The sequence below is a fragment of the Strix uralensis genome, chromosome 18 (assembly GCF_047716275.1).
Source record: "Strix uralensis isolate ZFMK-TIS-50842 chromosome 18, bStrUra1, whole genome shotgun sequence".
Taxonomy (NCBI): domain Eukaryota; kingdom Metazoa; phylum Chordata; class Aves; order Strigiformes; family Strigidae; genus Strix; species Strix uralensis.
The window spans coordinates 13,158,683-13,185,064 of record NC_133989.1 but is presented as its reverse complement, the minus strand read 5'-3'; the positions used below and the strand labels follow the sequence as shown (position 1 = coordinate 13,185,064).

General features: G+C 47.9%; 1 protein-coding gene across 3 annotated transcripts in view; it reads left to right on the top strand.

The window, feature by feature from the left end:
- PPP1R16B (protein phosphatase 1 regulatory subunit 16B) overlaps positions 1-26,382 on the top strand; it is a 64,516-nt gene that overhangs the window by 3,685 nt on the left and 34,449 nt on the right. Inside the window, exons 1-2 of one of the 3 annotated variants that reach the window (XM_074888198.1) lie at positions 6,702-7,187; positions 15,014-15,416. In XM_074888198.1, the coding sequence (XP_074744299.1) occupies positions 15,170-15,416 (247 nt within the window). In that variant the 5' untranslated portion in view covers positions 6,702-7,187; positions 15,014-15,169. Of the gene's footprint in view, positions 1-6,701; positions 7,188-8,912; positions 8,935-15,013; positions 15,417-26,382 lie in introns of those variants that run through there. The other 2 variants (XM_074888199.1, XM_074888197.1) reach the window with 2 other exon arrangements.

Genomic DNA, 26,382 nt, shown 5'->3' with positions numbered 1-26,382 from the left:
AGCCCCCTCCTACGCCAGGTCCTGCCCGGCAGTGGGCTCAGCATGGAGCACAGCTTGCCTTGCTGCTGGCAGCAGCATAAGGGACTGGTAATTGTGGATGTGAATCACTGTCTGCGCCTTCCCCTCTGAAATCAAGATAGTTCCCACTTCGGGGGGTAATGCTGCACTTGGCGTGAGAAAAGAGCACAGATGAAGGGCAGCAGGAAAAACTGCCAAACTTTGAGAGGTGAGAGGAATGAATGCTACAGGCCAAGTCTCATGGCAAAGCGGGCAAGGGCTCATCAGTGAGAACTGGTGATACTGGACTGAGTCTGAACTCAGTGGTGCTCCTGGGCACCTCCGCTAGCTGGGACAAATGTTACTTTCAGAGTAATGGGGTTCTTAATGGACCTTTTCCTTGCAGGTCTCACAGAAGCGTGTCAATACTGGGGTTAACAGCCACGTAGGCACCAAGGAAAAAAAAAGAATAGCTTGAGGAAGGCTAAGCCTTAATACCCATACAAAGCAAACAAATGGTATATCATTTGACATGGATTAGGTGAGCTGTGAGATGCCTGGCTCTAGAGGCCTGGGTAGGGAATGCAAAGCCTTTGACAAAGGTGGCTTGGCCATCCCTGCTTCCAGAGACAGATCCACCTGCTGATGCAGGTACTGGTGCTGCCAGGAGCCGTGTATCTCCTCGACTTTCACAGGGATGCGCTTTCTCCTGTACAGCACGTTGTTTGCTATCCTTGAGTGTTGCTGGCTGGCAGGGAAAGTGATCAGTGTGTTTTTTTCCAGAATAGTCAGCTGATTTCATCCCATGGGAAGTGGTTGAAAAGCAGGAGACAGGTGGGTTGGCATTCCTGCTTTGTAGCCTTCCGTAATTCCAGCAGGAGAAGGATAAACGGAGAAGTGCAGTTGCTGGGTACTTTTCTATGTTTGCATTTGAAAGAGCTTGATAGGCTGTGATTAATGAGGCTAAATGGAAGCTTGATAAATGGTAAATTCAAATGAACCTCAAACAAAAATGGCTTTATAAGGCTTTTGGTTGTGTGCAAAGTGCAGATTGTGGGTTTCATCTAGTGCTGTTTGGTTTGTGGTTGGCAGAGCGCGGTCGTCGCATGGACTGTGCCGGTGCCAAGGTGTGTCCCCGTGTGCCTGCTGCAGGGGTAGCTGCCGTGCAGCGGGTCCTGCCCAAGCCCTGTCTGTGCAGACCCTCCGGCAGGCGGTTGTTTCTTTCCTGGTTTAGGTTAATATAATGTTTCCAAATTTGGACTATGACATCTGCATCCCGGAGCCCCTCATGTCCCCATATCCAGGCTCTAATTAAGGATGCTCTAAAAGCAGCAGGCCAGCTACCATGGCCTTGCAGATCAGAACCATTGGCCTAATCTATTTTTAAAGTGAATTAAACTAGAAAAAGGTACTGCCACTCTAGAATAAGAAGGCACCTGGGGAGTTAACCCAGAATAGTTGTTCTGCTTTGAATTCACACCCTATCTCACTTCAAGATAACTTTCCTTTCCAGATATGCAAGCTCTGTAAGCACAGAATACGGGGCATCACTTAAGCAAGATCACCCAACAGAGCTAGGAAAATTTTCCAGAGGTCTTCTCTGCATCATCTCCCAGTGATCTGCACACACTCCTTAAGTTAAGCATCGTTTTCTGTAATAGATTGGCCCTGTTTCTTGCTCTATCTTCTGCAGAGATTTGCACTCTTTTCCCACCCCCACCTCTGTGGTTTGCTGTAGCACCCTGACTGCCAGCTCCCTGCAACCTCTGCTCTCCTCCCCTGTCCTCTGTCCGGCTTTTGTGTTGGTCGAAGGTGGTGAAATGAGCATCCTGAGTGCTCATCTCCCCAGAGGTCCACGGCAAGATTGTGCAAAGATCTTTTCTTAGGCTGGATGGGACCTTATCACCTTTCTCAGTGAGTCAGTGTGAGCACTAGGTAAGAGGCAGCATCAGGTGCCTTTTTCTGAGCTGGGGCTGATAACCCGAGCTGGGCAGAGGTGGCAGGCGTAAATTATTTGCAACAGCTGACCTAGGCGCTGCTCTCGTGCTGCTCTCGTCTTGCGTTGGCTGGGAGGAGGAGGAGGAGTGGGGATATTTGCATGATGTTTTCAGTTGTGCTGAGACACTCTGCTGTTACATTGCTCCTTCAGATTTGTCAAGCTCAAGTTAAATGTATATAATTTTAACATCTCATGATTCTTTGGGGGCTGACTCATGTTTTTTTGGCCTGAATGAATCATAGCTCTTGAACTCCATTGCTAAATTCATTATGCAACAATTACAGGGTTGGAAATGCCACCCTAAGTGCACACAAACAAGCTGGCAGCAATTTTCCCCTCCTTTCCTCTCACCCTGTGTTGCCAAGAGACCTCCCTTGTGAATTTGCTCATTAGCTCTGGCCTCCGCTCTGTAGGTAAGGGACTGGTCGGCACGCTACGGTCTTGATGCTTTGCCCTTGAGCTGGAAGGGGCAGGAGTTGCAGGTTGGGTTTTTCTGGAAGAGAAGAGAGGCAACAGCCTAGGAGGGAAGGCTGGAGATGTGCAGCTTTGCTCATTGGTGCCAGTTGCCTTAATTTTGTCCCAACTGCTCCACGTGACGTTATGGCATAGTCATGGCATCTCTTATGATCCGAATGGGAAAACCCCAAGTATGAGGCATTGCTCTACAGTGACTCCATGTGGCAATAGTGGATGTTGGCAGCATTTCACAGGCACAAATTCTTCTTGGTTACCTGCTCAGCAGCTCAAAGGTCAAATACACATCTGAGGAGAAAGACTAAGGAAGGCATGAGCCCCATGCTGGCTGTGAAGTAATACCCACCATCATTTTCTCTACTTTGTGGTGCTAAGCTGAGATTTGGGGATTTGTGTAGGACTTGGTTTTTTTATTACTGAGGTCTTGAGCAGGAGTTCATCTGGTATGTGAAATTAAGAGGGGCTTTGTACTGGGTGGGCTTTGCTTGCTGACTTGCTTAACCCACCAAAGCAGCTGGTGGGAGCTGTGCTGTAGATCTGTCAGCGGGATGCGGAAGGGCCATCTCTGCCATCTGCAGGATCAGATCAGATTTCTGGCTTTAAGATGCCCATGCTACCGGAATTTGACTTTCACTACCAGAACACTGATTCTTCTGGCCATCCAAATAAAGCTGCTTCTCAGAACAAGTATTCAGCTGAGGTACATACCGAATGGCAGGGTGGGTATCTGTGCCCAGGAAGACTTTCAGAAAGTCTGCCTTAAGAGCAGCTATTCTTCCCAGCTGAGTTCTGGCCCTTAAATCTCAATATCTTTGGGAAGAGTCTCTCCCCTGGGCAGGTCTGGCTATTTGCACATCCAGGCACGGCTGCACATTGAGGCCGCAGGGAAGGATGTCTAAACCTTGTGATTATGGGTGGATGAGGTTCTCCTTGGCCTGTGGCAGCAGAGCCTTAGTACTTGTCCCAGAAATGGCAGAAGCAAAGTAAGAACTAGGTTGATGAGGAGGAGAACAGTACCAGCAATTCTGGTACCATGTTCATAGTCAAGTTAACCTAAAGTATCCAAAATCATATTTTCAAACTAAGAAGTGGTAAATATTTGATGAAACTGAATGTCAGAGCAACTGTGTTGTCAGAGCAGCAAGTCAAGCCAATGTACCATCTCTGAGTGTGGCCAAGAGTAGATGCAGAAAACATAGAAAGTAGGGCATGTATGGTGACGTGCGGGTTGATAACTGCGCCTAAAAATAAGGTACTTTAGAAACATAAAATCTGCCTCGCAAGCAAGGCAGTGGCAAGCTGCTCTGAGTGTCTGATTTAAGACCGAAACTGGTGATGTTGGCACTGCAGAAAGCTGTGCTAACGTTTTGTTAGCATTTTGCTAGCAAAACATTTTGTTTCAGTCTGATGGTTTGCATCTAAGATAAGGCAAGTTATTCTGGAGCTGTGCTTGGGCAGAGGTGGAAGGGGGAGGCAGTGGTGGGGCTGTTGGCGGAGATGCTTTTCCTCAGCCAAGGCCCGCCGGCAGCAGCTTGCCTCGCGTGCAGGGTTTCTGCTGATCTGCGTTTTAAGGAGCCTTTGTCCCCTCGAAGTATTATGGTTTAAACTTTCTAGAAGATGCACTTATAATATTCCTGCAGGCTTCAAGGGAAAACAGTCTTGATTGCTGTGTGGAAACAGTACCTGGTGGTGCTGATCTTTGCTGCTGCTGTGAATGGGCTGATACCGGAACCCTATAGCACCCATACGGTGCTACCTGTCAGCATGCTGCAGGGAGGCCTGGCTGTTAGTGTTGGACCAGCAGCCTCAGGGCCCCCTTCTTGCATCCTGATGGCTGACCTTGACCTGCAGAGGCTAGGTGGACAGGAGGATGAATTTTTTGTGAGTGGTGGAATGTGTGCGGTTTAGCTTTGAAATAAGTAAGTCATTGTGGAGTTCACCAAGGTATGAGGGCCGTGCCTTAGACAACAAATCCAGATGTTTGAGCCGTGTGGAGCAAAGCACCCCACACTGTAGCGTGGATAATTAATTTTTCCTGAAGTCTCACTTCTTTACTCTCCCAGCAGAGCCTGCAGGCACCCCACTGTTCCCTGCGCAGCAGAGGCAGGTGGACAATGCCACCTTGGGTAGCCGTACGGGCTCCCTGATGGATGCAGGATGGGTCAGAGGGCACCTTTTTGTGTTATTTGGTTAAGATCTTTCGAGGATTATTGGAATGGTTATAGATAGGCTCAATAGTGTCTGTAAACATTAGAGTTGAAAGCATTTTGTTAGCAATAATTAAATACAACAGCTATTTAAAAAGGATAAATCAGATTGTTGGGAAGAGCAACCTCTCTTAAATCTCCCACAAAATCAATATTCCTCCTGTCAGGTGTGTAGCAAACACTTTCAAATCTTGCCAGTCGTTTCCAAGCCCACCACATCATCCTGACAGCAGCGCTTCTTGCCAGTCTCTCAAAACCTCTCTCCATGCTGCAGCGGGCTGTTTGACGTGGTTGGCTCTGGCACCTGGGTGCTCTCAGCTGGGTGGTGGTTGTGCCCAGTGGGTGACATCTGTCCCATGGCTGGGGGGTGGAGAATGCCTGGTGCTAGTGGGCTGCATGGTATTTGCTCCTGTGGTCTGGTAGTCTGGGGACTCTCCTACCTTCTGCAGGAGCTGATGCATTCCTCTGGAGCTGACCTTGGATCACTGTGTGCTATGTCTAGGTGTCCAGCTTGGAAGTAGTTATTATCTATTGGTGTTAATGTTGGTATAGAAAACTCCAGTATGGATGAGCAGGGACAAGTCTTCTCTTGCACACCAGCATCATCTCACAGCATGAATCCAACATGTGATGTCCACTCCTCCTATCTGATTGTTGTTGTGGTGGCTTTGTTGGCCACTGACATTGTCACCACGGTGCCACAAAGCTGGCAGAATCAGGTCTTTGCCTCAGAGAAGAACGAGGCAGGACTGTCTTTTAGTGGCAAAGAAACCAGAAAAAAAATTTAAAATAGAGGAATGTAGTCCCATCGGATGGTAACTCCTTGGGGGGATACTGTGTCCCCCAGCCTGCTGTGGAAAGGCACAGCCACGGGGGCTGTGTAGCTGTGTGGGGGCAGGTGGGATGCCCGCTCTCGCTGTCACCTCTGGTGCATCGCACAGAGGTGACGATGAGAGCGGGTGTCCCCTGGGAAAGGCACATCCCTGTCAATAGCTGAGAGCCTGCAAAAGCCCTGCCGCTGAAACATCCCGTGTTGGCACGGCTTGAGCTGCTTAGGAGCTGTATATGGAAAATCCAGGCACTTATCTAGCTTGTTGCTGTGCCAGAATAGGGCTGTTCCCAGGATTATTTTTTTTTTTTTTTGTTCCATGGGCCAAAATGTGTGTAAGTGGCTTTAAACAATGGAAGGATTTCTGTTAAAAAGGTTGGGGTGCAGGCAAATAGGGCTTTAATTTGTATCTTAAGGGAAGGGTGTGGGCTCTTGCAATAGTGTTTTTGAGATTATGTTGGAAATTAGCTTTGGTTTTTTTCCCATTTTAAAGCCTTTTGGGGAAAAAATTGTTGTCATTTTTCAAATTACACATGTCTAAAATGTAGTTTAAAATGTCAGGAAGGGGGATGCAGTTTTGGAAGCCTCCATGCATCTGTCTGTTGCAGGGCTGATAAAAAATGGAAGCTTTAACCAGAAAAACAAATAAAAGGAGGTAATATCACTGTCACAGATGGATCGGGCTGCTTTCCCTGCAGGTGTCTGCATTGCAACACACTCTGACATGTAATGTGCTGTGGAAAAAATAAACGGAGAGCCGAATCGGAGACTTATGCCCTCAATTAATTTTTGTTCCACATAATCGGAGCTTCTGCATGCCTTTCCTTCAATATTTAACTGCCTAGCTCAGAAGATGGGGCTGCTCTTGTGTGAGGGAAGTTGGGATTCTGTTCATGTTTGCACAGAAATCCCATTCTGATCTTTCTTTTTTTGCCTAAGGGCAGGGATCCTGCTGCTCCTCTGATGCTAGAGATAAATTTTGTTAGCAGATACTTTTCTTTGGGAGAGCAAAGGGGAGAGGGAGTGGTGTGTAATGAATTCTTGAAGGAATAAAATTTCCTTGTCTTCAGCCATCGTCTTCTCTGGAGTCCTGTGTGCTGCCTCCAGCCTGTGTCTGCGCTGCCTTGGGTACAGTCCGTGGGGAGCAGAGGGGGGAGCTTTGCAGTCTCTTGTACAGTCCTCATCTGAGGAAAAAAAATGAATTGGTACAATTAGTGCGTGCTCTCTGTGGATTTACAGGCTGTTGAATAGTTTTCTCTTTTTGCACTAGGTTAAAAGGAGACAACTTGTTTTGGTGTGTAGTTTGAAATTGAGCCCCGAACTTAGTTTCTGATTTTTTTTAACTCCATTCAAAATCATGGTTAGATTTTCAAGTACAAACTAACTGAAATATCCCTCTCCCTTCTCTGCGTGGCACGCTGATGGCCAAGAGCCCAGAGCATCTGTTTTTACTGATTCACCAGTCGACCTGAAAGCAGGAGGCAAACCCAAGGTTTCACCTTAGAAAGCAAAAGGGATCTGAGTGGTTTCTGCAGCTCCAAGGTACCCTCGAAGGTGCACCCAGCACCTGGTCTGGAGCTACACCTCAACCCGGGGGCTGGAAGAGCCCACACTGCCCATGGATGTGGAGGGACGGCCAGCGAGAGCGGAGCTCGGCTGCCGCGCCTCGGGAGCCTGCTTGGTGAGTAGGATGCTAGGGAATTAAAACGGAGAGGGGAGGAAAAACCCCAGACTTCTGTGTGGATAATTTTTATGTTCGCTACAAGTTCTGGATTTGAAAATCTACCCAGGCAAGGACGGTTTAATGTAGAAAAGTTGGCAGCCTTGAGAGAGCTGTGTGGAGCAGACATAGAAAAGAGCATTTGCTCTACGGAGCTTCTAGATTAAAGTTTTCTAAAACGCCCCCAAGTCCTGCTGCCTTGCACTGGGAATTGGGCTTAAGGATCAGCTTTGCTCCTTGTGGAGGGAAGCACTGAGTCGGTCTAGCTTTAATGCTCTGGCTTGCTCCTACATCATGTGTGTAAGCTGTGCTTGGGCTTGTGTCGTACTAAAGCAAAGCCCTCCGTGGCTGTGGCCGCGTCCAGTGAACCCAAAGACGCAGCTCTCCAGCTCTTGATAAGAGCTTAATGGCCAGTGTGTATATGTCTGGGGACCACCACCAGGTTTCCTTTGCTTGTCACTGAGGTGCCACTAGAAAGAGCAGCGTGTTTCCAAGCATGCTGATGTGGGGGAGGACTGCTTGGCACAGAAGGTCCTTTTTTTAAGGAAGCCCACGTTGAAATATTGATAGGAAAAAGAATGTATATTGTGCTGTGTTGAGTGTTTACAGGAAATATATAGTGAAAATACTGAGGGGTTTTGCTCAAACAACTGCCAATATTGTTAGGAGTGGAACAGTTGGGAGGAGAAAAGAATGAATCACTTAAAATTTTCTATTACCAGCACTGGCTCCGAAGAGATCTTTTGACTTGCTGTTTTTGCTTTTTTCTTCTTGGTTGTATTTCATTCCCACTGCTAGGAAAGAGCTCGTTGAAGAGGGAGAGATTATCTGGAACTAGAGATTAAGCGGTCAAACCAAAACGTTTTTAATTCTCTGGGGAAGAATTTGGCTTTAAATTTTGAGCTTTCCATTAAGCTAGAAAAATAACTTACACTGATGCACCTTCACCACCCAACTTACCTTTGCATCAAGCAGCAATGAAACTTCCTTTGCTGCAGACGAGTAAAACAGTATCTTCACTTTAAGAAGGTAATTGGGGCACAGATTAAGTTACTTACTTTGCATACAAGAAACCTGCGGGAAAGCCAAGAATCTCTCCCGAAACTCCCAATTTCTGATGAGATCTCTCACCCAGAAGACTTCTGTACCTGTTCTTCCTCACCAGCAGTCCAGGGCAGACTGTAGGAGTTGTGTTCCCTAAGGGATCTTGGCTGAAAGAAATACCTTTTTTTTTTTTTTAAAGTGATGTTTCCTGCCACTTTCCTCTTCATTCCTTCAGGAGGAACCATTCGTCTGGTAGTGCTGAGCATTTGCTGCTTAAAATGCAGCAGAAGCCCCAAGTGAGGAAAGGAGCTGTTTGCTTCAGAGATACCAGCGAAATTAAATCATGCATCAACAATTCTCATAATTTTCACTCCTCTATGTGGTTAACCTGCGGGTGCTGTGGGGCTCACAGCACGGTACAGGGAGAATCACATGGTGCACGCAAGAAGAATTTGCTACCAGAAGCAATAGCCAGAGCTGTTGGAGTAGCACCGAGGGACGAGTAGGGTTTCACCAGTGCCTCACAGCTGGAGCACAGGACTAGAAATAACAATCCTGAGGTGTGGTGTAGCTCTTGCAGTGCGTTTGATGCCTGAAGTCAAGCAAGTGACCTTGTTCTGTATTCATCTGTTCATCAGTGGATGCTCTTGACCTCTGGAGAAGGGTTTGTTGCATATTATTTTGAAAGTACTGGCTTAGGTGTATGTCAAGCTGTTGTTTAATGTGCTGCCTTGGGCTGCGTTCAGGGTTTGTGTGTTACCAGGGCCAGGTTTCTGACTTCATCTTTGCTATCATCCCTGACGTGGTGGTCAGTGCCCACTTGCATCGCAGGTGTTGCACAGAGATCCAGACAAGGGAGATGGTACAACCTGTCTGGCAAGGTGTGATGATACTAGAGAAAAAAATATTTCAGTTTCAGAGAAGAAATGAAACCCTTCAGGAGGCTGGAAATGCTGCGTTTTGGATTGCTTACCACCGCAGCCTTTCACCTCGGGCATTCTCTCCTCCTCCACTGGGCTTTGTAGGAAACGTGTCTGTCTTGTAGCATTGCAGGCGAAAACAGGTGTTTTGGGGCTGTGGTTCCTCGGAGGGGCAGGCATGTCTCTTGTGATTTGAATTCCCCTTCCCATTTTGCTGTATGGTCGCTGTTGGTGTCTGACCCTCTGTCTGTCTTCATTTGGAAGACCCAGTGGCTGAGTCCCGTTATAGGTGTGTAAGGCTACAATGGTTTGGGTAGTTGGGTGGTAGGGATTGATGCAGTGTCCTTGTTGATGATGCTCTAATGAAATTTTTTTCCGAAAGGCAGGAGGCAAGAGGAGCAGTTATAATAAGGAAAGAAACCCTGGTTCTAGGCTATGCTTGTCTTAGCACAAAAGACCCTCTTGTCTTGATGCACCCTGTACTAATTTAAAAATAACCCAAAACTGTACAAACCCCAAGAGCTCTTGATCCAGAACAGGGCTTGCTGTTCCCATCAGCAAGCCAGAAGAGGGGTTTAGTTTCCCATCTTGCCGGAGGTATTGCAGATTGCTGCAGGGAGCAGCTTGCGTGACGGTGGTGGGGTGGGGAGCTCCTTGGCAGAGCCGGCACGGTTACGTGCTCGGGAGTGACACAGTTTAGGAAATGACTTGGAGCGAGTTCCTCTGGGGAGGGCGGGAGGGGGACGCTGCTGCCCTTCTCACCCCCGGTCTGGGCTGCGGGGAGGGAGGGAATGGACCTCGGCTCTCTGTGTATGGTCAGCCTCATGGTACATCCATGCTTTGGGCAGCCCCGCTGTGTCCCCCGCCTTATCGTCCCTTGGGGGCAGTTGTGCCTTTCTTTCCCTACTGCTTCTGCCTGTCCCGCCATCTGTCACCTCCTTCTCTCGGTGGCTTTCTGGCTGTCTCTGGATGGTGTTACTGCTGCTGGGCTGCCAGTGAGCTCTTCCCCTCATTGGCGAGGAAGTGATGAAGAGCTGCTTTGCTGCTTCCTCCAGACCTTGGGGAGATCCTGGCCAACAGCAGAAACAACAATACAGCACACACATCTTTGGCCGCTTTGTATCAGCAAGCAGTGACAATCCTGAAGGTGATGCCTGAAAGAGAAGCCTGTGAATTCTTCACTGGTGCTCATTGCCAGAGGACGGGCTCAGCAAAGGGGCTGCGATGGGCTGGTTATCTGGCATTTTGTGGGGCACGAATAGCACAGATTGGCCTTGGCCCTTGTATAAAGGCAGAAGGGGTAAATTTGGCAATTCCTCACCTTGCCATGGTGCAGGAGTTGACTCTTAGTGAAATAAATAAATCAGCCACCTCTTCTGCAGGCTGCCTATGTGCTTAGATCCCTGCTGTAGGCTTTCATGCTTAGCTTCCAATTCCAGCTGCGAGAAGATTAGCTTGGGGTGGGGAGGAGAGGGCTATTTCTGTCACTCTTCGTGCCACTGACTTGACTTTATGCTGCAAACGCAGACGCTTCGCCGAATCGGCTGGGCCCAATCCTGCAGGTGCCTCCTCACAAGCAATCCAGTGAATGAGAGTGATCTCCTTGACTTCAGAAGCAGCTGCTCATGTGCCTGGGTCTTGAGTTTTACCTTTGCTTGAAAGATGTACAGCTTAGTTCAGCAACTAGAGAATTCTTCTATTTCAAGGTGTCCCATTCAAGGGTTGCTCTTCCATGGTTTGTGTTTATTTTTTTTAAGTGCAATAAAACCGACGTCAGTTGATGACACTTAAGTGAAGGGCTCTTGTGTTTATGTTCTGCTTCAGTGCCGTGCTGTGCTTTAAGTAGTGCCTTGGGGAGATGTGATGGAGGTTTTGCAGGTCTTAGCTCCAGCTTCATTGTCTGGTGGGGAGAGGAGGAGGCTCTTCAGCATCACTCAGCAGTGTGGCTGTTTTAATGGATCCAGCTCCAACCTCAGCAGCATTATGGCAAAGTGTCTGCAAGTTGAATCCATTGTAGGAAGGTTGAGGGGGGCAGCTCTGAGAGTGTACTGGAACAAGAAAATAAGTGCACTCGGTTTTCTCCTTTGCAGGATGCGAGTGCCAACCTCTAAATGTGAAATGGGAAGAAGGGGAAGGACCCCTCCAGGCAGGGTTGGTGGTACGGGGTAGGCAGCTTGTTGCAGCCACTGACTCAGTAAACTCTCACTTCACAGAATCGCTGTCTCTTGTTGTATTGCAAGTGAGTAACCAGTGCCCTGAAAGTCCTTTTGAGCTTAGTGAGATGAGTATTGTACTGAGGTGAGACAAAATGTACAGGAAATGCAAACTTTTTAAAAAAAGGTTGTGTTTGCCAACACTCGCGTGCCCTTTGTAGGGACTGATCTTTGACACAGCTCAGCAGGTCTTTCTCTGCCACAGCACTGAGAGGACAGCGATGGCACAAGTGCAATACAATAGCGAGCGTCTCGTCTTCCTTTTGGCCCCTGAAATAGTCGACTGTTGTCCCTGTGGGGCTGTGGGCTGCGTGTGTCTGGCAGGATGTGCTCGGCACGGCAGCAGGCAGATCTGCTGAGCTCATGGAAACTCAGCTCGGTCGAACACAAGGAACGGCACTTTTTTTTCCTTCTTTAAATAAAACAGAAACCAAAATGTGATGCCTTGCAAACCACGGCGCCCACACAGCCAGCTTCTGTGTCGCTTTGCAGGTAAACAAATGCTGGGGCCTGAGACTGTGCTATAGTTAGACTGACCAGTTTGTGCAATGAGAAGTCAATGTGCCATTTTCTTGGTACAGGGAAGAAACTAGGTCATCAGAAAACAGGCAGCCAGAGTGATGGAACCAAAGTCTGAGGCTCTGGAGTCTGTGCAGGGTGCTAGGGGCCTTGTACCTAAGTCTGGGAGAAGTTGAGCTGTCACCCTTTCAGGAAGACCTCTCAGGGATTCCCCTCTGCTCCTTTAGAGGTTCATTTGCTGCTCAGTTTGAGGAGATGCTGGTGTCTGGTAGTTGTAGAAGATGTCTCTTGGTGTTTGTGGATCTCCCCTCTCTGTTTCATTCCTCTCTGTAGGCCACTCAATTCTCCCTTTTGTTCTATTGCGAGAGAAGCTGCTGGAGGTCAAGGTGCATGCAGGAAAGCTGAAACATGGGCAAGCAGAGCAAGCGATGTTTTTGCTCTCCGTATAAATCAAATGTCCTGTTGCTTTTTCCAAGGTGCAGTCCTAATACCACCAAGAGAGCTTCCATTTTTTTTTGGATAAACAGGGAAACACTGAAATAAGGTTTCTTTACACTGATAAACCTGCAGAGTTAGGTCCTCATTTCTACTTCAGGTGTGTTTTGGAAAAATATTTGTTCATCTTTCAGCGAACAATGGCAGAAGTGGCCTGGAAAAGGATCAGGGTGGGAGTGCCGCGTGTGGTATGCCGAGAGGCATTTCCTGCCCTTATCTCCCCTCCTTCGAGGTATTGTAAATGGGGCTTCAGATCTGCAGCCTGTGTTACTGGAGTGGAGATCGCCAAAAAAGATACCTTCCCGTGGATGCCTGCAAGGGGCAGGAGCCCTGCCGAGTTCACGAGAGGTGGTGAAGAGCTTTCCAGCTAAGTGCCTGTGCTTGGAAAATGTGTCTGCCCCAGAATAAAAGCTTTTTGGAAAGTGGGCTGCATTTACACTGCCGTGTTGTCAGCAGAGTTTCTGGGGGCCATGGTGAGTCCTGGCTCGTGGGGGCTGCAGGCAGGGGTCAGGGAGAGCTGTGCTGAGCTCTTATGCTGTGACACACTTCCCTTGCTTTCCAGTGGCATGCTAAAGTTATGAGTTGATATTTTCCATCTCAGGCAAGTGTTTGAATTTCTAGGTAGTATCTCTCATGAAAAACTTTGCAAGGATTTGGGTTTGCCCCTATGAGGAACTAAAGCTTTTTTTTTTTTTCCCCACTCTTAAGTTCTTATGGGATGGAACAGGGGTTTTTTGTTCAGGTCTATCCTGAAAGCCTCAAAATAAGGTTTGCAGGTGCTGCTGAAGCTGCCCTTGGCCTTCTGTTGGCCACTGGGTAAAGCAACTGCCCAGGACCCACCTGCGTGCTCTGGCTGAGTTTGTTTGCTTTCAGTTCTCAAACCAATTATCTTGCGGAGGAAATGGTGTGCCTCGCTGTCAGTCTGCTGAGATATTTATAGGTAAGGTCAAACCCCTGTGGAAGGTCTGTAGCAATGTTTGGAAGGAGTGGATGTATCAACCTTGCAAAATTCACTGGGGTGTGGAGGATGTGCTGCGTGGCATGGATGTTTCCCTGCAGCTCCTCAGAGTAATGCCTCCCCGATTGGGCTGCTTTGCCCTCTGAAGAGGGATGAATGGTTTCCTGGCTTGGCTGGATGGGTAAGGTTTGGTATCCTCACCACATCTTTCACCTGGGTCTAGCTACCTCTCTTCTGCTGCTATTTTTCCCATAGATGCTTTACATCCATTACTTACAAGACTGTTGCTTCCTCTCTTTTGGGCAGGAGAGTTGAGCAAGGAATGGTTTCAGCTGCCTTGCTGGGGCTTTCTCAGGTACTTGTGACTACGTAAGCTCTCCACAGTCTCCCTTCCCCATCAACTCTTTTTATTTCTTCCCCCCCCGGCTGTTTGAACCATAAAAGCTCTCGTTTCGTACGTGGTTATTTGCAGCTTACCTCGATTTGGCATGCTCACCTTGATGTGCTTGGCATGGATCTGTTTGGAAAAGACTCATTCAATTTGCTCGTGACATTGGCTTTATTTCAAATGCACTTTTCCCTGTTGGACTGCTCCTTAAATCTGGGACATATTTCCTCCTCCTGTGCAGCAGATGATTGGGTGGCTGCCCATGGGTCCTCCGGCTGATCGCTCTGTGGGTAGCGCTGCTCAGAGGTCTCTGGTGTCATGGTCACACCGAGAGTCTGGGGCTGTGATTTAACTGCTCTCGTCATTGTGCTTGTGGAACCTGTACAGCAAAACCGGGATGAGCTAGTGTGTGGTGAAGAAAAACCTGAAAAAACACAGAAATTAACACAACCCCCCATGTTTTTAAGTAGATGAGGCAGTTTAAGTGTTAGTAATACCTCTCTGGGAGCCACGTCCTATCTCTCTGCCCTCGGCTAGGACTGGGGTGAGAAGGGGCCAATGGATGAGGTAGAAGAGCACAGATGATGCTCCTGGTGGGTAGAGCTCCTCTGGGAAAACCTGCCTGGCCTTGGGGTGCCGGATGGGTAGCCCCATGCATCTCCAGCCTCTGGCTTCTGGGTTATTTGTGCTGGGATGGCCTCATCTGGTGTCTGTGGCTGCCCTGGGCCCTGCCACTGCAGTCTTGGTCCCCTCTGCCCTGTGTTTTTGCTACTCAGACTGAAATGCTTCAGGGAGGTGGCTGCTGGTGTGTATCAGTGCAGCACAGTCCTGGCTGCGGTGTTGAGGACACCTGTAACGAGGGGTGATAGTTATGCTGGAAGGAGCCAGCTGGAGGGAGGGATGTGTCAGTCCTTGAATCTCTCCTGAGTTGTCTGAGGAATGATATGAAATACTGTGAAAGATCTTTGCTCATTAAGACTTTCTTCTGCTCATGAGAGGGCTATCCTGAACCATAGACATGAATGGATTGCACACTAAAACTACTGCTTAATCAAGAGGGTTTTGCTTGGGTGTTTGGAGTGAGTGAAGGGCGAAATCACAAAGGCCAGTGAGAACAACCAAGCAATTAAAGTGAGCTGCCTTTTGAGATGGTAGGTGCTGTCTGTCATGTTTTCCAATGGGCTGGTCTTAGTTGCTTGTCTGCATGGGATGATGAGACTTGATCCCTGACACTTTCCTCCTCATTTCAGGTTTCTACCATATTCTCATCAGAAGCTGGAATGGGCCCTTCCCAGCTCGGCCTCAAGATGCTGGTATAGCAGCAGGCAGCTGTGAGCCAGAGGACCTGCGGTGGGACGTGGTTTCCCGCTGGGACATCCTTCACCCCCTCTCTCACGGCAGAAGCGATGGATGCCCACGTGGACCTCCTGACGGAGCTGCAGCTGCTGGATAAGGTGCCCACGCTGGAGAGGCTGCGGGCAGCCCAGAAGCGGAGGGCTCAGCAACTGAAGAAATGGGCACAGTATGAGAAGGAGATGCAGCACAAGAAGCGGAAACATGAAAAGAAGAGAAATGCTGTTAACCGAAAGAAAGTGTCTTTTGAAGCCAGTGTTGCTCTGCTGGAGGCTTCTCTGAGGAACGACTTAGAGGAAGGTACAGCGTTTTTATCTGGCAGTTTCTTTGGCTGGCTGCGTGTGAGGTCTATGTAGTGCTGTGGTGTGCAGAGGCATCTGTGTTGACATCCATGGACTGGACTACCCTTGATGTGGAGTTGGTCTCTAGAGTGTTGCCATCTCTGATATAGCTGTGGGGTTCTCCAAGCACTGTGTGACACCAGTGTTACCTAGATTGACATCAGGAGTGGGCACACGAATGCCAGGATAGGGCAGGAGTTATGACTGAGATTTAGGGAAAGGTAGGCGGCTGTCATCTCTTTCCTTTTCACACTTTCTACTTCCAGAAGGTGTGATACACTTCTTTGCCTTCTGGATGTGCCTCTTAGTGGTTTTACAGAAGTCTGTCGCAGGGATTTACATGTCAGTGTAAATCTCTTCAGTTTCCCTGCTTGGGGGGATGGATTGAGAGCTACATGGATGTATGAATTTTTTCCCTATTCAGAATACTGAAAAGCATGGCTTTGCTTAATGCTTCCTATAGAAGAGAACTGAAAATTGTTCAGAAATTGGTTTAATTGCACCATTTCAAAGTGGATCAAAGTGCTTTGCTTTTGCTTCAAAATCTGAAGGGAGGGAAGAAAAAAAAAAAGTCTAAAACTCAATCCCCATTAGCCTCAGCACAGCACGGGGGAAAACTGTAAACTCTGGAGAGCCAGAGCTTACTTCTCTGCAGAGAAGTAAAAACATTTCTTGGAGAAGACCTGGAGCAGCCTTTGAGGTTGCTGCTCTGCCAGGTAGCAAAATCGGTGTGATCCTTCTGATCCCTTGGCATGGCAGAGACAAGGGAGGTGCTTAGGAAAGCTGGCCAGTTGAGTTGCATCTCTGCTGGTTTCCAGCATCTTTTGCAAGAAGCAGTATATACTTCCCTGGTATGTGGGTGGAAGGCAAGGACCTCATCTTGTCTTGTGAGGAATCTCCCCAAGGTGGTTCCCTGTTTCTGAGAACACCTTTTGAGCGCTGTAACTTGTCCTCGTGCACGTGTTTTGAACCTGTTGGGAAACGGAGCACTTTGGTGGTGGACAGTGGTGCCTGCCTGGGCGGTGTGTTACAAGAGTTTGCCAAGCCCTGCTGTGAGTCTCTAGTTTTTGTGTGTATTTGTAGCCTCTCTCTGGGAGAGCAGACCTGTGATAATGCCCTGGAAACTGCAGGCTTTTATTTGTTTCTTCCTTGCTTTAAAGGTTTAACAGTTGCTTCCAGCTCTTTGCTTCAGTGAATGTGTTTCTCACTTAGAACCATTGTAGTGTTCTAGGAGAGCCCCAGCAGTGAAGCCAACTAGAGCCCTGCTGTGAAATTGTGTCTATTGGCATTGCCTGAGATGACAGATTTATGACTTGTATCACCTCTGCCTGTGCTGGCAGATACTTGGCAGGGCATGGCTTTGGGTTTTGTACCCAGCTGTCCACCTGTGACAGTGACAGCGCTGGGGTGGATAACGAGCGTTTCATTGTCCTCCTCTTCATGCGGCAGCAGCACCTCTGCTCAGTGCTTGGGCTGGAGGGTGCCATGGGGCTAACGGGTCTGCAAGAGGCCCAACCTTATAGTTTTGCTTTCTGCATTTCTGGCTTTGGATCTGGGCAGTTTGAAAGGAGGAAAGCTCCTTCACTGTCTGCCTTACAAATATTTTCTTATTTTGTGAGAGATGCCCAAATGACAGAGGCGTTTGCAGACGTGGCACTGGCAGAGGGTAGTTGTGCACCCTGACAGCGGTGAGCAGGCAGGGCTGGCGAGTGCTGGCTGCGGCACTGACACTCGTGTCAGAGGTCCTGTGGATGTCTTGTGCCGCATGTGGGCATGGATACTTTGCTGCTGGGGGTGCAGGAATTGAGCTTTCAGCTCACAGCTTCGCTCTTTTCCTGCTGTAAGGGAAAACCCATGGCTGCAGGTCTCTTTTGGTACTATAATCGTGTTGACCTGTTTCCATAGGCGAGCCCAGGTAGTGGGCTTTAACCATCGGTCGCTCTTTCCGATGAGATTTACACCAAACGTGATAAAGGCACTTCCCTGCTTGGTGGAAAATCCACCTCTCCACCCACCAGAGAGGGCAGGGGCAGTGTCCCTGATGCCACAGGTGCTTCCCCTCTGTATCTGGATTTTTCAGATGCCTCAAGTGTTTAAATTCCATTTGTTTTGTGGTCAATTAGTTTAAGTCCTAAAAATAGTGTGTGGGCACGTTCTGCCCTCTCTGTGCTGTGGGGGACCAGTATGAAGGGGAGGAGGGAACAGAGTCAAACCCAGATGCCAAACTGGGAAAATTCCTTATCAAGTTCCCTAGACCAAAGTGAGGGAATTCGTGGGCTTTTGGAGGTCCCAGGTGATTATTTTGGTGTGTGAATCATCTTTTGTTTCCATGTGGGAGGTGGAGGGGGAGGTGAAATATAAATGATTAAGAACTTGAGAAGTTAGCATGAGGGAGGTTAGAGAGCCGGGGGTGCAGCTGGCACGTGTCACCTCTAAGCTACCTCTGAGCAGGGTGCCATTTCCATTCTTTGTTACTTCTCTGTACTTTTGTATTTATTTTTAACATTATCACTCCTGAAGTGGAAGAGGGGATGGTAGTAGGCACTGTGCAATGAAATCTGGGAAAAGAAAGCAGAGTTGGATAGTGAGTTGGCTCTTTGTCCAGAAGGTGTCTTGTGCTGTGGCGTAACCTCCTGATCAAGGCAGTATGTCAAGCCCTGTAGGATGGAGTCAGTGGGTGAAAAACCCTGCCCTGCTCTTCAGGGAGCAGCCCCGTGTCCCTGAGGCCCTGGACATGCTGACTTCACTGTCTGCCTCCACCTTGCCCAGGTGTAATTGAAAGAGCAGCGCTCATTTTGCCGGGCTCCCGTGCGCCCACGGGTATCTGCAGCACCTTCCCTTGTCCCTGTTTCCTTCTGCCATCAACGTCACGGCCACTGGGCTGAGCCACCCCAGCTTCCCACCTAACCTGTGACCTCTCTGGCTCTGCAAATGTGACAGCCTTGGAGAAGAGGACTTCTTTCCCCTGTAAGAAATCCAGGTTTGTCTATGGCTGATGAGTCCACGGGTGACCGGGCGTGTTGCAGAATCGCTGTATCTCAGGGTGGTGGCGAAGCAGGACTGAAGGCAAGGGCTCCTAGGGATCCTCAGCCCTGGTGTGGGCAGGAGCTGCAAAGGGGTGACTGCTCTTGCCTGCTTGTTCCTTGCATCTTCTGTGACAGATCTGTCAAAGTATGCCAGGTTTATCAAACAAGCTGCTATTAAAAGCTCCTTTGGATCAGATCTCTGCTGACAGAACCAGGGTAGGGAGCGCACCACAAACATGCTGGTGGCAGATGTGAGTGGACAGTTGCACTGGGGAGAAGTAGGTGATGGGTAGCAACCCCAGACTGAGGGCAGCAGTCCCCCTGGGCTGCAGCATGCTGGCTGGGATTTTCGGTTTGGAAAGCTGAAGCATCTACAGACAGGTCATGGGTGAGCTCTGAGGTGACAGCAGAGCGCTCCCAGTTGCCACACTGGACCCACTTCGCTCTCCCCCGCGGAGGAGCTGGGGAGGGCATGATGTGGAAGGGCATCACACACAATCACCGTTTTAAGTGGAAATGTGTTCAAGCCCTCACCCAGCTCTAGGCATCATCTGAGCAGGTGACAGGGGGACGGTGCCATAGAGAGCTTACAGGGAGCAGCAGTGTGTATACCACCTCTGCGCTGTTGTAACGGCTGCGAAGGAGAGTTGCTTTATAATGCAGTAAAGCAATGCTTCATAAGCTACTGTACTAATTGCAAAGAAGTTGTGAGGGCTGCTGAAGGCTGTGGCCCTTCGAGGCCATCTGGCAAGGTGATGGACTAAAACCATGGGGAGGATGCTGGTCCTGCCATTCCCAGGCGTGGCACCTCATCCCCGAAAACAGCCCCAGATGCTGCAGGGCTGTCGTGTCCAGCTGAGTGATAGATGTGTCTTTGTGCATCACTGAGCTCCTATAAAAGCAGCCCCAGAGCACAGGGAGAGGAGCTCGTGTTCTGTAAAGCAAAAAAAGATCCCAGGGGTGGGTATATTGGCTGCCTGTACAGACGTGTGGCATTTGCTGCCTGGAAGTCCCTTTGCACACCCAGCCCTCGAATGACAGAAGCTGGAGGTGTTTGTGTTAGCGGGGGGGTGAACTGTGTTCCCTTCAGAGAACCAACGCAGAAATAAAGCCCCCGAAGGGCCGACTCACCTTCCAGCAGTGCTGGAGGTGCCCTGGTTTCTCCTGCTCTGGGGACAAGAGCTGCTCCCCCGCGGGTGCCCGCTGCCCCCCGGCCGTGGCTCAGGGAAGCTGCAAAGTCCTTCAGCTCCCACCTTCTGGCATCTCATCCTGCAAGCAAAACTTTGTCAGAGTCAGTGTGTTGCATAAACTAGCGTTTCTGCAGAAGTTTAACCATGCGGATCCTTACAGCTGGTGAGCCAGAAAGTGAATGAAAACTCGGGTTTGATGACCTTGGACTTGGCGTCCAGGAAGACAGTTCCAGTTAGCAGAGCAGTGGGCGCAAGCTTGGGGCTCACAGATCCTGCACCAGCATGGAGAAGATTTCCCTGGGGAGGGTAACAGTATTGTATGGCTGGCTTGTATAAATACATCCCCCATGTTTCCCTTAATGACGACCCTTAAATCTCCTGTAAATGTGTGGCAATGACAAGTGTGACAAACCCTTTCGGGAGCCATCCCCAGGCAGCTCCTACTGCGCTCCCTTTGCACCTTTCTGGAATAAAACCAACCTTGTCATTTGCAAAGACACTTTAAAAAGAGGCCCTAATTAGTGTCTATAAATTGCTTTCTTTAACCTTTCCAAGTTGATGTGAACTGTTCCCTTGTTACTAAAAACCTTTTATGAGGTGCCTTAATTTTCCACCCACATTATTAGTCTCCTAAAGCTTTTTACATGGGGTTCCTGTGTCCATATCTATGAGCAAGTGCATTTATCTGTCTGAGAAGATTTTTCTCCTGGGTTTCATGCCCTTTGAAGGGCTCTGAAAAAAAAAAGATCTCTTTTATCGCCAGCAGTGAGTGTATATCTGGGTATTTGGGGAATGACTCAAGTCAGAAATGAAAAGTTTCTGTTCAATAACAAAGGTGCTTCTTGAGTTTTAAACTCCATGGGTCTGGAAATGAAAGCTGTCCTCTTTGGGAAGCTGCACGTAGGAGACCTTGGCAATGACGGATTTTGTTAATTTTGTTAATGGTGGTTGGTATGTCTTCCAAAAGCAGATTCACGTATTTGCCCACATTTAACTTGGCTTTTTCATTCAATCTGGATGTGATGCCAATGCAGGGTGGCTTGCATATGGCAGCTAACTAGATGGCATCTGGGAGCACAAGCAATATTGAATATACAACTTTCTCTGTTGTCATAACAAGTAAATAATCTTTTTCTTTCTGACTTCCTGGAATTTCAATCAAGTGGAAAAATTATTTCCATTTTCATAAGAGCTTGAAATGCCAACTTTTCTGTTTGGAAATTAATGCTGAAAGTCCATCTCAGGTTTTCCCGGGATGAGGCCCTCTTCCCTACCCAAATCTGGAGTCAACTTGAACATTTTGTTTCAAGCCCTTTCTTTAAACAAAAAAGTTTGCTCAGAAATACTTTTTAAATTTTTTTAAATAACAAAATGAGATATTTCCTTAACTTCAGAATGTGTTTTCTAAAATGTGACACCAGCTGTTGTAGAAGAGCTTTGGTTTCAGTGGGTCAAGCCTCCTCTTAATCCCTTTCAGAAGGATTGGGGTGTCTGTTCTTGGGGCGCTGGCAGTTGCATGCACTGAGCATTGCTGCTTGCTGCTGCAAGATGTGCGAGTTGGGAAACAGATTCTTTCCATACCAAGAGACCAGAAATTCTGCATCGACTGTGTTTCTTGATTCACAGCAAGGCTCATAGCACAAGCAGTCTCCCTCCTGCACCCCACACAGTGAGCAATTGTGTTTCTTGACTAAAACAAGAACTGGAAACCTGCACGCAAATGTGCTCTGACTGTCCTTGCTAAGAAAAAGTGATGTAGGGATCCCAGCTGGAATTTTTTTCTTTCAAAATTTAAACATACCCCCCACCCCCCCCAATCTCTTGCAGGCCTGGCTGCCCACCCCCCCTTCCGTGGGCACATCTTTCCACTTACACCACATTTCAGCAGAGCGCATGTTCTCGGCTTGCGTGATGGGCGGGTTGGTTTCACGTCGCTTCAGTTTCTGGCTTTTACATGTGTGCCAGCTTCCACCATTTCTGATACCACTGAACGTATTTCTTATGTATCTTGCAACAGTATTACAAGATAATAAACACTGGATTCAAACTACTTGTCCCTCCAGTAAGGACGGTCTGTTTAGATTCAAGGTGTTTTAAGTCGAACAGGGATTGGCCAATGACTGTTGCCCATCCCAGATTTTGTTTCTTACTAGAAGTGGCTTAATTCACTTAATTGGCTTCTAAAATTTGGCTGCAGTGTGTTTTGGAGGAGAAACTTGGAACCAGTGTCTCCTTGGTTGAGTGTAGCACTAAATGCAAATTGGGCGTTTCTTTATTAGTATTGTCGATGGTTTCTTCTTAATGCAACCATGAGTAAGGAGTATTCCCTTTCGAAAGGGGATCTGGGCAGTGGGGAGTAAAGACTGAAACTCTTTGGGTTGTGCATGCAAGGTGCAGTAGGTAGGATATGTAAGGTCACCATCTGCTCTGCAAACCCTGCTTGGCCAAATCACAGCAGGGAGAGCTCAGGATGCAACGGCCGCCTTCACGGGGAACGTCAGGAGTCCTGTCAGCTGAAGGCAGATTATTGATGGGACCTTAATTCAACCAGGTGCCTGGGGATGTTCATGCATACAACCAAGTGCTAAATCCCTGGCGTTTAACCTTTCCCTTCCCTGTTCTGGCTGCTCTGCTTCCAGTGACGTGGAAACAAGCATCGAAGCCTGAACTTCCCAATATCTGCTGATAGATCAGTGACTTTTTCTAGCCAGTAGCTTCCCAGCTTGGTTGTCCTTGTGATTTTCCCGGGGATATCAGTGGCTGCTGCCCACAGGAGGGGAACCAGGCATGCGAAGTGCAGCAATGGCTCTGGATTTGGGTCGGATCAAGCACTGAAAGCAGCATGCCTGGCTGCCTGCTCAGTGGGATAACGGTGTGGAAGGGCTGACGCTACAGCCCAGCCAGCTCCTTGCTCCAGGGGCTTCTTGCAGGCAACGTGTTTCTTACTTGCCTGGCTGCCTTCCAGGTGTGTGCTGTTTCCTATGCTCCGATTAACTGTGTGTTTTGTCCCACTCCAATAATGAGAAACCAGAGAGCATAAATAGCAGCTCAGTGGGGGACCTGTGGTATCTTCTGCGTAATAAGCTGCAGCAACCCGGAGTGAACTATCGTCTGTCTTCCCACCTTGGCCATGACCTCTGAGAGCCAAGGCTCTGTCTCACTGTGGTGCTGTGTTGTGATATCTAATCCAATTCTGACAAAAGGACGTAAGACACTAGCCTGATCATCCTGAGAGCTCGCTGGTACCTGGCATTTTGCAGCATCATTCTGTTTTCAAGTGTATTTTGTAAAAAAAAAAACAAAACAAACAAACCAACAAACCCACAGCTCTGCAGCCAAGTTACTAACTCTTCTTTGCAAATGAATACTGATGGAGAAAGTAATATTTTTGGAGGTGAAGCCTTCTTGCAGGGCTAAACCTCACGTGGCTGCTTTACCCTAATGCAGTTGAAAACGCAGTACTTGGATATAGTTTCTAGACAGGAAGAACCTGGCTGTAAGCTGTGGCTGCGGGGTCTGCTTTCTGCCCCTTCTCCTGGTCAAGGAGAACATTAAAAGTGGATTAAATCTATTTTTTTTTTCCAGATTTAAATTCCTGCCTTTCTGGATTCAGACCAGCTCAGCTCCGCTGGTGTAGATTTCTTCCTCCTAGAATCATGGAAAATAGAGGTTGAGAGGCCCTCAGGAGGTCATGTAATCCACCTCCTGCCCCAAGGCAGGATCAACTATATCTAAAATGCTTGCTAATGAGGTTGGAGTTAGGTGTCTTAGTGTATTTATAGGCATCTCCACAACACAAGAGCATATATACCTGTGCAAGTGGCACTGCTTCTCATTCAGTTCTGCATGTTTTTCCTAATTGCTTATATTTATCCTCCTTTATTTTGCTTTGCATCCCATCCTCATGCTTATTGACTGCGAGTTTTCCTACTTCCGTGAAGAATGCTCTAATTCTTTCTTTAATAGCAGTTGCTATGGCAGCTGGTTCAGGCAGTGCCTTATAACCTAATGCAGAGCTGCTTTTACATACACTTTCACTGCTTGTTTTTTCCTCTGGAGCCTGGCCAGATCTTTGGGAAACCTTATCACCTGCTGCAAATGTCTTGACAAAAAATTAAAGAAAAAAAAAAAGTCAGATTCTGGCACAACTGTTAAAAATGTCTCATAAGCCTTGCCTACCCTCTAACCCATCACCCAGAGGATGCTAAATAGGCCAGGAAGTGAACTGTTTAATTCTGTGTGCTGATGCCTTTGTAATCAAGAGCCAAGATGCAATCAAGCACCCTGCACTCCTTTTAATTCGGGGAACAAGAGCCCATGTGCAGCTACTAGCAAGCGGATGCAGTTTCCACTGAGGTCCCTGCAATTTGCAACTGCTTATTGCAGAATTTGGCCTCTGAATTCCCTAGATAGCATGAGGTAAACTGACTGGAAATGTTACTCATGTAGGAAACTGGCTTTAGTTGCTCTGTGTTTCTCATGCTCCATATACATTTTATAACAGTTTGCAGCATCTGTCAGTTTGGCCAAGGATTTCAAGCTCGATCTCAATTCCCTTTTTCCTGGTGGTCTCGTCTTCTCTGCCTGGCTTTGCTTTCAAAGTGGCACAGGGGAGTGGTCCCTGCCTTGAGTATAAGACCACCAAGCTCTGAATATCAACAGGAAACTTCTAAAGTCTCATTTATTTTTTTGTGCCTTTGCCTGGGCTGACAAGAGAAATCCTATTAGTTAAAAAAAGAAACCAAACAACCAACACCACCACTACCCACTCATTTCCCCCCTCAACAAAAAAACCCCACTTTTTTTTCTCCTAAGGGCTACTGCTATAGTGTTCACCTCGAAAAAGCAGAGACTAGACCAGGAATTAACCTGAAAGTCACTCTCACACCGTTCTCATTGGTTGCACCAGCCCTGTTTTAACTCGGTTGGCAGCTCATGGTTTCCGCAGTAGGGAAGAGTTGTCTGCACACAGCTTGTATTTTACCCTGTGTTACACCTACATCTGACTGGAAACATCCATGTTTTGAGTGGGTGGGGGAGATTCTGGCACCTTCAAAGTATTTCCGCTCTGGTCTGATTCAGAGCAGCAAAGGTTGGAGATCAAGTGCTGATACTTGCACGATTCCAGTTGAAATGACTGTAGTGAGACACAATGGCTTGATGTATTCAAAGTCTCTCAAATTATCCAATCTGAAGGATTCTCTGTGTCAAAACCATCTATTTCAATAAAAGCAAAATTTTACCAGCAGAATATTATTGAATGAAAACCATGAAGTCCTCGCACAGGAATGGAGCAGCTCTGCTGCATCAAGATTTCATTGGTGCAGGACATCTATGGTCTGCCCAACAGCCTGGGACAAGGAAGTCACCTGGAAATCCATGTGAGTTCTCAGCCTCTTGGAGTTGGAAAGAAGCAATGAATCTGCAGTAAAGAACAGCCATTTCACTCGTGTTAAGGACATGGAGAGAAGAGCACTTTCAGCATCTGTCTGACAGCATTGGGTTCAATTCTCATGTGTTGTCAGAGGAGACAGGCGAGATCCAAACTGGGGTGCCGTGATTATCCCTTTGGAGAGTCCATCAGCTCTACCGAGACCAGGACCTAACTGAGAAACATGGGGCTGGACGACACACGGTGCTCCCATGGAGAGTGAGTTTCAACCTACTTAGGAGCTCAGACTTTTCGTGACTCTCAAACTTTTCAGACCTGGTTTATTTTTTCACTTCAGATCCTGCCGGTTTGTCTTTAATTAGCAAGGCTAGAGCAGGGCTCCTCGGGAACTTAAATGGGACTATTCTTTTAATTAAAATTTTGGTTTGGTAGCCTGAAATAGCAGGCATCAGAAAGAGCGAGAGCTCCAGCAAAGGAGGACAGTCCCTGTGGATCTGCAGTGACATCCTCCTGATTGTCAGGCAGTTGATCACAGGGTTTTCTTTCCTCCTAAAGCTGATGCTGTCAAAACAATGATGGAAGTCCTGAATGTGATATGAAGCTCCAGTCCAGGCTGTAACTAGTCAACTTCCAACCTGCTGTTGGATGCTGTGCCAAAAACACTACGTATCTGGATTGGTAGCTGACAGTGGGATGTGGAGGGATGCTGGAAGTCCATTTTCTTTTATTAGAAGGGCCAGTGAGTTTAAAATTTCATCTTAAAGAGCATCTAAGCAGGATTTCTTGTGTGCTTTCATAGTAAATTTATTCTTCCATAACTTCAATCATGCAGTTGTGAAATAGCTGTGAGCAAGCTGCTATTCTGCCCCCTGACCCAAATTATTCTCATCTGTGGCAATCTTCCATCGCTCTTCAGAGCAAAGAAAATTGTCATTTGAGTACTGATCACCACTGAATCTGTAGCGTGGATTCAAGATTTGGGTTATCATTGCATTGTATCACTCAGTGCTCTGAGATTTCCCATGTGTTTAGCAGCAGGAATGTTTGCAGCATTGATCTGTCCAGTTATCCTAAGGGGAATAAGAGAACAGGAAATATTTCTTGCTTCACTTAGATTCAAAGACTTGCCTTCTAGCTGAGGGACAATATTTGTTGACTGATTTCCTCCTGTGAAGTGGGATTGACAGCTTGAATTGCAGCTAGAGGTGGAAGGATCTGTGCCCAGAGCAGTGCAAGGGTGATGAGACAGAGGTCTGGCCATCTGGCTTTGCTTGATCATTCTCTTGGGTTTAAAAGCTTCCAGAAACATGTTGCTTA